The sequence below is a fragment of the Meleagris gallopavo genome, chromosome 2 (assembly GCF_000146605.3).
Source record: "Meleagris gallopavo isolate NT-WF06-2002-E0010 breed Aviagen turkey brand Nicholas breeding stock chromosome 2, Turkey_5.1, whole genome shotgun sequence".
Lineage (NCBI taxonomy): Eukaryota > Metazoa > Chordata > Aves > Galliformes > Phasianidae > Meleagris > Meleagris gallopavo.
In genome coordinates, this window is record NC_015012.2 from 21,335,202 (window position 1) to 21,346,784 (window position 11,583).

The 11,583-nt window shown below is 39.7% G+C and overlaps 1 protein-coding gene across 1 annotated transcript in view; it reads left to right on the forward strand.

The window, feature by feature from the left end:
- Window positions 1–3,698: 3,698 nt before the first annotated feature.
- The window catches only part of KCNH1 (potassium voltage-gated channel subfamily H member 1), a gene marked incomplete at its 5' end in the record, with an annotated part of 178,060 nt that continues 170,175 nt past the window's right edge, over window positions 3,699–11,583 (forward strand). The window contains 2 exons of the mRNA XM_031552170.1: window positions 3,699–3,826; window positions 4,066–4,172. Coding sequence (XP_031408030.1) covers window positions 3,699–3,826; window positions 4,066–4,172 — 235 coding nt within the window. The remainder of the gene's footprint in view (window positions 3,827–4,065; window positions 4,173–11,583) is intronic.

An 11,583-nucleotide genomic window follows, 5' to 3' on the forward strand; every position in this document is an offset into this window, starting at 1 on the left:
GAAATCGATTTCCTGGTAAGGGAGTCCTTTGAGTCCTATCAGAAAGGCACCTCAGTCACTTAATAGTTTGAATACTGCATCTATCACATGCCCGTTTTATCCCGTCTTTGAAGAGAATTTAGCAGTGTGTTTCTTCTTTGCAGTCCTCCTGTGCCCAGCCCCTGTCCTGCCCTCGTTGACCCATTTGTGAGTCCTCGAGAGGCTTTGCTCTGCAGTGCTCAAAGAGTTCACCAGAGCATCTCTCGTGCTTGTTGTGCAACAAAGCCACAGCTGTTTCTTGGCCTCTGGGACCCTGTGTCCCTGCAGATAGAAAGGCAGTATTTGCCTCAGTGGATGTTTAATATTTTCTTATGTTAGAAACAATTGTTGAGCAGATTATGAGCTGTCTCCAAGCAGCACATTGTCAGGGACGTCAATGCAATTGAATGCAAATGATAGCAATGAGAACAGCCCTTCTACCTCCGGGTTATCTGTCAGAATAAACTATGCAAAGGAGTTATAAGTGGGAGTCCTTATTTTATGTGTCTCTCCAGTGTTTGAAGAGGCAAAACACCATTGTCTGAGGAGGCATGCAGGTGTGTTCTCCACATAGGCACAGAATCTGCTTTGTATTGTTTTGTCTTTAAAGAGGTCTGGAAAGATGAATGAGCAACTGTAAAGAATTTCCTATTTGTTTGTGAGACCCCTCCTTTACTGCGTGGTGCAAGAAACAATGTCTCCAGAGGCTTTCAGCTACATGGAGAGTTCCAACTGCTGGTCTCTGCAGGGCGTTTTTTGGGTGTCAGTCCAAACTGAAGATGAGCACTAAAACCTCAGTGGAGGAGCAAACTGAAAGCCAAGTCAGGGTTATGGTGTTAACTCCAGGGAATGGGTCCACTTCAGTATTTTCTTTCTGTGTGACTGGGACAAAGCTATGTATTGTAGACAATAGGTCAAGGTGCATGAAGTGGGAACTTGCTAGAAGTCAGACTTACAGAACAGTGGAATCCTGAAAACCTCTGACTTGCTCCTTGAATTGATAGATGGTCGTGTTTTCACCATTGAAGCTTTGAAAGTACATAAAGATCTACAAGTGTGGTTATAACTCATGTCCAAACCCAACCTGGATGATCAGATGTAGCATTTTACCCCCACCTCCATGAGAAGGCTCAGTACACTAATAGCACTGCCTGATAGGGATGTAAAATACAACAACCAATCCACGTTGACTTGAAGACATTGTATGTTGAGGGTGTTGGCAGTGGCTTAATAAGTAGAAAAGTCATTCAGGAGCTGAGATGAAAGCTGAGCTTTCATGGTGCTCAGAGGTAGCCCCTTAGAGGATGCTCAAGTTGGATATTAGGAAAAATTTCTTCTCTGAAAAAGTGGTCAGGTGCTGGAATGGGCTGCCCGAAGAGGTGGTTGAGTCGCTGCCTCTGGAGGTGTTCGAGAAACATTTAGATGTGGTACTGAGGGACATGGTTTAGTGGGGAAGTATTGATGCTAGGTTGGACTGGATGATCTTGGATGTCTTTTCCAACCTTGGTGATTCTATGATTCACGTCTCCTAGGATAAACACCCAAATGACAAAACTGTCAGGAGGGAGGGAAATATGTGCATGTTTTTTAAGCATCCCTTGGAAGCTCTTCTGGTCCAAAAAAAATCAGCTTTGATTAACCCAAAAAGTAGGCAAGTGAGAATATGATTTTTTTTAGCTCCAGTAGTAATGGCAAAGAATCTGTATGCGAGAGTTAGGCTTACATTTGAATTACTAGGCATAGTAAGAGAGGAAAATCCCCAGCTTTAAAACATACCTTTAAAAAAAAAAAAAAATGTTTTCTATAGCAAAGCTTGGGCAGATTGCTGTTTGCTGTGCTAATATTTCTTAGTTCTATCACCAGCGCTACTCAGATTCTCTCTTGGATCATTGAGAGCTGGGCTTGTAGCAGTCTTGCCTTTCAATACTTACATCCCTATGTGGACGTGGTGCCTTGCTTTTACCTGTAAAAAGAGGATAAGGTAAGAGCACTGTTCTGTACCATGGGTGCTTTGGAGGTGTAGGTAAAAGTAACATCTGAGCAGTGACAGCCATCAGAAAAGTTCACTATATAGCTTTTAGTGAAAAAACTGAGATTATTTATCTGAAGAAAATGTTGAGATTTAAGTGTGAAAAGAAAGTTCATAGAAATTTTTCAATGAGTTCTTGAAGAACTGAAGGGTGCTGTTACCTTTTCAGAAGGGGAGATGGTGAGAAGGAATAAATGCTTGAAATAACACAGTCCACATCAGGGCAAAACGTGACCTGAGGCTCATATTTGTATACTTTTTGTTCTTTCTGATGAAAATATAAAAATATGTTAAGACAGTGCAATCCACTGTTTATAATAGACACTCAAAAGCACTTGCTTTAGCAATGAGAAATGACTTGGCTTACTTATTCATAGGAAGGGTAAAAGACATGTATTGTTTCTGGAACAAAGTACTCGAACCAAGTAAAAACCATGGTATTTAGAAGAGACTGAGAAACAAAGCAGTTAAAATGTCCTGAAGTTATACTACTGGTATATTTCATTCCAAAGAGTGTATAAAGATACACTTAATCTTGCTCATGGGATTGGGCAATGGATTTAGATAGCTACAGGAATGTTTTATTTAAACCCACTTGAAGTTTGCAACAGGACAAAAAATTTTGAAAGGGGAAGTTAAAAGAAACCAAACTCTTTGCAAATAATAGGTAAAATGTCTTGTTTGTGTCTCTTGGTTGCAGGTACCATTAATGACTGCTATGTATATTTAAGCAGCTGAGTGCAGATCCTGTAAAGGAAACAGCATAGTGGACTCCCTGTGAGCCTCCCTTCAACATGGATGCCCTTATCTCATGTGGCTCCCTTAGACTTCTTCTAACTTCTAAGCCAGGGAGTCTTTGAAGCTGTGAAAGGAGCCACTGCAGTCTCCCATCTATCAGTGCCCTGTCATAAGCACTGCTCTCTGTCTTGGCATTTACATAGATAGCTGAGAGCCAAAGAGCCAGAACATCAGAGAAACAAGGCCTGGCATTAAGTATATTCTTTGTTCAAATGAGTTATTAATCATAGAAATAAAGCATGCAAAGATCCAATGAGAATGGAAGTTTGAATCCCACTCAATTTTTTTCTTAGTGGCTGAAACTCATTCTAGCTTGTACAGTGAACAGAAACATCTTTCTACTGGTTAAGTACTAAAACTAGTTGTCTGGTGTCTTGTTTGTAGAGCTGTGCCATACACGTCATACAGGGAGTAATAGAACTTGTGTGGTCAGCATTGAAGGCTGTATTGACAGGAGCCACTGAGTCTGTGTTCAGATGAGAAATAACTGCTCAAGCTGTTTTGGCTGTCTCGAGGCTTCTCATCCAAATTGAATGTCATGGTGGATCAGTACATGTGGCACGGAGGGAAGCAGCTTAATGAATCTGTCCTTAGTCAAGGAATGAATTTTACCTGCTCAACATTGTGAGTTTCATTTGCATAAAACCACCTTCTTCAGCTTTGCCTGAGTAATTAATTAAATTTATGTTAAATTCTTAAACTAACAAGTTACTTAAAACAAGGAATACTCCTGTTGTCTACACTGGGAAAAAACCGTGCAGGAATGGAAGCATTGCAGTTTGGATCTCAAAATGAGTATTTCCACTGATGCAACCGTAGTATTGTCTGATGTCTAACTGATGTGTTCTTTCAAACAGATACTAATTTTGTCTTGGGCAATGCCCAGATAGTGGATTGGCCTATTGTGTACAGCAACGATGGATTTTGCAAGCTATCAGGATATCACAGAGCAGAAGTTATGCAAAAAAGCAGCACCTGCAGGTATTTGAGAACAGATTTATTTTCTGGTAAATAGTTTGTAATGTTGTGCTTGAGGAAAACAGTAGTCTGTTCACCTCCATTCTCTCTTTTGTCTCCTGGGGCTGCTACTGTCAAATTTGCTTTCCAGGTGAAATAAAATCAAAGAAGAGCTGTTTCTAAATAGGTCCTTTTCGCACTGTAAACAAATGGTGTAGTGTCTTTGTTTAGTATCTGACTTGAATTCCTTGCTTTCTTTGCAGTTTTATGTATGGAGAGCTGACAGACAAAGATACAATTGACAAGGTCCGGCAGACATTTGAGAACTATGAGATGAATTCCTTTGAAATCCTGATGTACAAGAAGAACAGTAAGTAGTCGATTAGTTTGTTCATTAATGTAGGCGTGTAAAACTGTTTTAAATCATGACATAATTTGCAAGTCTGTCACCCTGGAGTACTGTGTTTTATGTAGGGTTAAATAAGTCCTGGTTCTGTCGGCAGATCTACAAGAGAGAAAGGAGAACATTAGAGATGAGAGCCACTCATGGAAGCTCTAATTCATTGTGATGTTTAGAGCAATTTGTGTATGATGCCAACGTTCCTTTCATTAGCAACGTTAGTGCCCAAGCTAGGTTTATGCAAATGGTTTTTCTTATAGAGAATGTTTTCAATTTTTTTAAAAATTTGATGTAGCAAAACCAGTATTTAGATGTAGCTTCGTAATAAAAAGGTCCAGTCTTTTGTTTTAGAAGCTAGACTACTTCCTGATGTCTTTCAATGAAACTGTCTTTTGTTTTGGACACAAAACTCCTTCTTAATCGTACTATGATTATTTTTTCTTTTCTTGCTAGGAATTTTAGTCTGTCTGTAACTCCGCATGTTAGCAGGTGAACTACTTGCCCAAAATTTGTTGCTCTACCCCATGAGTGTGTCATGACATAGCTATTTTTGTTTACCAAAAGTAACCTGAAGTGCAAATACACTGAGGTCTTCAGATTGACCAAATGTCAAGTAAAAAGACTCTGTTCTGTCACTTTCATTTTGTATTTAACAATTTTGCCTTCTAACCATGAAAGAAAGGTACCTTGCAGAAGCATCTTGCAAGGAGCTTCTTCCCATTACAGCTATGATGATTGCTTCGATCAATTCTGCACTGGTGGGCATGGGGAGCTTTAAACACAAAGCATAACATGAGCTGCTGTGATGCAATTTTTGACAGTTAACCTTAATGCTGTTTTATTTTTCATTAGAAGTGCCAGTTTTCTGGGAAAAGGTAATCATCCTACATTTATGTGTGTAGCCATTGCTGTTCCTGTTGAAATAACCCACTAGTGCTGCTGTTGGAGCTTGGAGAGAGAACAGGGACTTAACAAGAGCTAAAAAGATAGTAGTTGTGTGTGAGAGCTGATGTGTGGAGCTGCTTGTTTTGTATTAGAATTTGTCTATTCTTGTAAGAATTGGTGGTGCCAAAGTACATGGAATTGGTTTTTGTCATTGTTTTAGGGGGGGGAAAAAAAACCTCTTTAAGAGATTTTGTATTCATTTCTCTCTAGTCTTTTTCATTTCTTTTTAGCCTGTTCAGAGCATCACGACCTCTGACATGATGCTGTTGCTTAGGGCCTTTTTGGAACATAACTTTGCTAGTCCAATAGAGAAGCTTCATGTGCTGTCTGGATGGAGCTTTATGGTTCATGCCTTCTGGTGTTATCTGCCTCCAATGTTTACCTATTTCTTAAAGATGATTTCAATTCCTAGCTCGGTTAGTGACCACAGGGACGTGTGCAGCTTACCTCTACCTCTGTGCATCTAAAGCCAAGTAAATAAACCGTGGTTTGGGATCTAGGATGATGTGGAAGTTTCTCTTAGTTAACAGCAATTTGGCACCAAGAGATTCTGCAGCTACTCTTTGTCATTGCTGCAGCATATGGCCTGTAGTACAGCCTGGGGCCTCTCTGTCTTTCATGCAGATTTAAAGCAAGGTAACTGTGGAGTGAGGAATGCTTCCTGCCCTGCTGTGCACTTCCCTGAGGAGAGGCGGCCTAGAACAAAGTCCAGCTGTGCAGAAGCTGTATTATGCGACATGCCAAAAAGCAAGGCTGCAATGGTTCTTCTGTGTGCATTGAGGGTCACAGTCATGGGAAAAAGGAAAGCACAGAGCTTACTTTTGAGTTTAACAAAACACAGTGCTCTTATGTTTGTTGGATTTGTAGCTTTAGAGGTACCTTAACTACTGTTAGGGAAACTGCCTAAAAGCACTAGAGGGCTGTAACTGAGAAATACCAAAAAAAAAAATGAAAGTCCCTGTGGCTTATTCTGAGAAAAATCTCATCATGGAAAATATTGTCTTGTTTAACAGTCATTTAATGTTCGGGCTATTGCCTCTGTTGTTCTTGCAGTCGCCTAACCTTTACCTAAGACAAGCATTTTTGACATTTTTGTCCTGAGTTCCAATATTTATATGGTTGTGCTATACGAATATACCATCAGGATGATGGGAGGTACAGTATGTCCACTAATTTTATTGCAACTCACTCTAAAAACAACATAGGCGGTATTATTCAAAGGAAGGATGCAGTTTTCTGTCTTCATGTTTGCATTTCTGGATATTGTCTCTATTCTGATCGCCTGTTTCTGTCTAGTTTTCCTTCTCTGCCCAGTAGTGATTATCCCCATTCTTTTGAGAATTTGAAGTTAAGATGCAAAGCAGGTTTGATGGGTCCTGTGTTTGATAAGCTAGGCCCTTGATTTACTTAGCTGAAATGTGATGATTGCTTTTATTCTCTAGACAAATTTCTTCCTAGAAATGTAGAGCTCCTTCAGGATAATTGGAGGCAATTGTAGCATGCAGGTGAACAGGCACCAAATTTTTGTCATTGTTGCTCTGGTGCCATTCCATTGCAGCCAGTGGCAGTTCATGATCATTCCTGGAAGGAGGCACAGTGAAAGCTTTCTTTAATCCAGACTGCAAAACAACAACACGTACATTGACAATAATTTCATGTGAGAGCTTCAGTTCCATTGTTTGATTAGATGTGAGTGTCCAGCGATGCTGGCAGTATTGTTTATGTTATGAGAAAATGAAAACAACTCTAAATCTCAATGAAATCAGTGGAGTTCTGCTAATTACACCAAGGAGGGATACAGGCTGATATTTTAGACAACGTTTTGCACCTAACCTCAGTCACAGCTGATTTGAACTGATACAACTTTAAAAGTCTCCTGAGAAATTAGACTTTTAAAGTCACTTGTTCGACTGTTATTGTTTACTCTAAGCCTGATAAAAATGTCTCAGTAAATTAAACTTAGATTTTCACCTCTTTGTTTCCTACAAGCAGTGCAAAAGCAGGCTTCTTCTAGATGTACTTGCTGCCATTACTGCTGAAGTATATTTTTGTGTGCGTGCAAATTTATTTGCTTCCATCTGCCTCTGAAGAAGTGATGCCTGTTTGAAATATAACTCCCTTCCCTGTGCTGTATTTAATCATGCTTCAGTGGAAGAGCATCAGAAGTGGGCTAAGAGCTAAACGGAATACAGGCTTGAATAGCAGAGCAGGCTGATGAAAAAGAACATTTCTAGCTAATATACTGGACTCTTGTCTTAATTTCCAGCTATACAGGAGAGTCTGTGAAACTCTATGAACTCCATACAGACTTACAAAGAGGCTTCAGGAGGCCTCTGTTTGGATAAAGATGTTCCCATTGATGCAGTGGTGCTGCAGAGCCAGTCTCTTGGTTTTTGGGTTGTATTTTTTTTTTTTTTTTTTTCTTCCTTCTGGGATTTTCTTAGAGAAAAGTGAGGCCAGTGGAAGCAGCATCCAAAGGATGAGCCATAGGTAATTCTTTTGCAAACTGCATACTGGTTTAGATAAGCAGCAACTCATAATATATGTACCTAGGAAAGTTCTAGAAGCTGGGCCTCACTCCCTATTTGTACTGGGATTCATTCTCTGGTTTTCTATGTGCTTGAATACTTAATACATTGAATAACATGAAGATTCGTGGGCTTGTGTGTATTTAATTTTTTAAACATACGTTCCCTCCCCCCACCCTTGGACACTCATAGATGTCAAAGTATGATAAATAAGCCCAAAATAGCGATTTGGCAGATTTTGCCTGCACTTGCCTTTGGGACCAGTGCTTTCTGCAGGGGTAGAAAATAAAAATGTAGGAAAAAAAGACCAACAAAACAACTCTACCCATGCTAATTTTTAAAGAGCAAAATTCACTTTGGGGATGATTGTCTACTGCTAGGAAAGGGTTTCTCATAACTTATATTGGTTTAAATGATTTAAAATTATGTGTGCTGAGACTGTAGTGTCTGCAGATGGATACTTTTGGTATATAACTGCTAAATTAAATCAATGCATAGGCCTGGAAGCAGGAATGAGGGAGTCCTTGGAAACTGGCATGTATCCTTCTGAGCCTGCCACTGAAATCTATCTCCATACTTGTCAAGCATTATGCACACCTGTATCTTCTCTTCTATGAAATCCATCTGCATGAGTTACCCTCAGGAAGGTCAAACCAAAGTATTTTGGATTCATAAAACTGATGTTTTCCATTGACTTCGAAGACTTCAAATGTGTTACAAAACAAGACCTGCTGTCATTACCTCAAACATGAAACTTTCCGATAGTACTCCTTATATTTTATTAGGAATTATTAAATGTTTTACCTGGGGTAAATGGAAAGAAGATTTCAGACTTTTCTGTGTTGTACCCTTTTTTATAACCACTATCTGATGTTGATTTCTCTGAGGAACAGGTAAACCGTATAAGCACCATGCAGCAGTGTGTGCTCTGAACATTTTAAACTGTTTGTTTCAGAGTCATAGGATAACTTTGCATAGCAGCCTCACATTTGAGGACTGAAATTGATTTTCTTTGTCTTACCACATAAGAGTCTGATCTTTAGAAGTGTTACATGCCAGAATATAGCAGCCCTGGATACAGAAACTATGAAGGCAGTATCTTTTAAAGTGATGGAAATGTAATGTCTACTGTTACTGGCACAGGGTGGTGAACTTCTTCATACTGAGCTTGTTTGGTCTCATTCAGTGCACATTCTCTGCTAAAAAGTAGAGTCTATGAAAAGAATTGCTTTTAATCTTGCAAATGCCTAAGGCTCCTCTGTGCTTCTAATTTAAAAGCTGTGTGAGTACAGTGACTTTTCAAATTTTTCCTAAACGACTTGTGTGCTAATTTGATATAGGACAAACTATTTGGTCTATGTGTGATAGAAGGAAGCAATCTCATAGAGTCTTGGGCATAAGTGAAACTCCAAAAGGGGTGACTGTAGTGGTCATCTGTGCTGTGTATATAACTGTAGTCCTGCTCTCCACATCACTGCATGGAGCAATTGCTGGAGACACAGCACATCCTTCTAGCCTTTTCATTTCCCCACTGCTTGACTGTTTTACGTCTTGGGCAATCGTTGATAATGACTTGGTTGAAAGGCAAAGTTCTGCAGAGGTTGTACTGCTTTGAGGAGACTTGCCCTTACTTGAAGTAACAATCGTGAAGGCATCAGCTGAATAGTCAACGTTCTTTTTTTATATCGTTCTACTTTATGGAAAGAAAAAGTTACTATTTCAGTTTTATTTAACCAATTTGCTTTCTGTAGTTTTGAAAAACAGCTGATAAATTGACCTGTTTGCTTAAATGGTTTAAGATATGGGGCAAGGGCATGTTTAGGTAATCATTTTGGTTTTCATTACGGCCTATTTTTGGTTGACAAGAGAGAAAACAGAAGGAGAGGAGGGTCATCAGTATGCTCCCAGGGAGAAGCAGGAATATACCTTTAATGCCTTATTCACTTTCACGCTGGAGTTTCTGAAGGACCTCAAAGTCAAATCACATGTTAAATGCTGATGTTCCTGGCAGGGGGGTGAACATGTCACTGTTGAAATACATAGGACTGGAAGGGAGGAGAGGGAAGAGAGAGTTGTATTTGTCTTACAGATGGGAAATAGTAAGATGTGGAGACATTTACTGTATGTTAATCTGGAGGAGATCTGGGACCTGAATCATGTCTCTTAAAATAGTCTTGTCTTCAAGGCAACATCTTAAGTCCTGTGCTCAGGCAGTAAGAGCTGTATCAATTAATTTTCGAATTAGCTATGTAACTTTTGTACCACAAGATAGCCTGGTGCTACAGGCTACTGTCAGAAGTTTGTTGTAGGATTTAATCTCTTAGCGTTTGTTCTCACTGCTTTTCTGCAAGCTTTGAAGTGACGTTCCTTTTCTAGCAGGATTGGTCCTATGCCACTAGACAAACTCTGGATTCTTTCACTGTCGATTCCAAATCTAACAGAAGCCAGCATGGCTCACAAGTGTTTACTTCTTTGTTTGTGCATTGGCATTCTCATTGAACTTTACCAGTGAGAGACTTTGCCAGAACTGAACACAAAATGTAAATGAAAGTAGATGTATTGTTGGAAACGCTGGTAAACAGTCTCTGAGTGGCTGTACATCAACACACACAGAAGGCATAAGGGGAAGTTACTCTTGTTTTGCTATCAGAGCTCTAACAAATACTGCTGTTTCTCTCACTGCCTCCATAGCACACAGACTGAACCTGAAAATCCCATTTTTCATTAGAATGGCCTGATCTGTGCCTCCTGCTAGTAGTGATTGTCTGGCTGAGCAGGGACATCCGCTTTGACACCAAGAGTATGAAGGCTGCCTGAAGGAGGTTGAAATTCTAGTTTCCGACCTGATTTATAACTGGTTTATACTTTAAGCTTTCCTGTTTAATAGTTAAATAAACTGTTTAATGTTTAAAAAAGTAAAATTCTTTTGATAATTAAACCAGAATGCAGGAAAAAAGCTGAGTACAGCCACATCTTGGCTAAACCTCTCAGTGTGTTCCCACAGTTCAGATCCCAGTTCAGCTATTAATGAGCTCCCTGTTGCAGAGCACTGCAGAGAGCCCATCTCAGCCCTGTGAGCTCTCACCTCATGATTGTGTTTTTATATCTACTTGTCTCCTATTTCCAGATGAGGCTGACAAGCTGTTGAACACTCTGGGGGTAAAAACTCTGAATAGCATTGGAAAAGCGTATAGGACAGCCTGGCAGAATTTTTCATCTACTTATTTCTGCTGTTGCTGTGTTACTACGTAGGTGCAAAACTGGAAGATGATTTACACAGATTGTGTGTTCCACCTTGATTTTTACATTTTGACCTGCAACATATCCTGTGTTTGGCACTCTGAAAATGATAAGACTCCCCAAATAATGACAGTCATCAGAAATTTCTACTTTTAGCTAGTAAGGAGAGCTGACTCTTTCTCACTTTCTCATTGCCAGTGGGCAGATGGCGAAGATTTATACTTGGTCCTGGAAAAAAAGGGTTTTGTTTTTCTGTTTTGATATAAATAATGCCGCACTGGAGTGGGAGTCAAAGGAGTCAGAAGGCGAGAACCCTGCTGCTATAAGCTTGCCCTGCAGCAACCTTCCACAGGTTATCAGGAAAAGTCTTTCCTCTTTCCATACTCCGATGTCAGAAAAGTCATCCAACAACATATTGTAACATAGTCACAAGGAGCATATAACAGTGTATTTGAAAAAATAGCTGGAATATGAACATGAACTGCATCCTTTATGTTTCAGTTGTGTGTTACAGTATCTTCCAAAGCAGAGTAGTAGTTGATATGTCTGTGAGAGTCAGAGATAAAGTTGTATGTGTAATTATGAGCAGTCCATGGGAGAATGCCTGTAGGTTGAACTAACAAAACAATGCAAAGTGTTTTGGGGAAGGGAAAAGCATCTCTGATTTA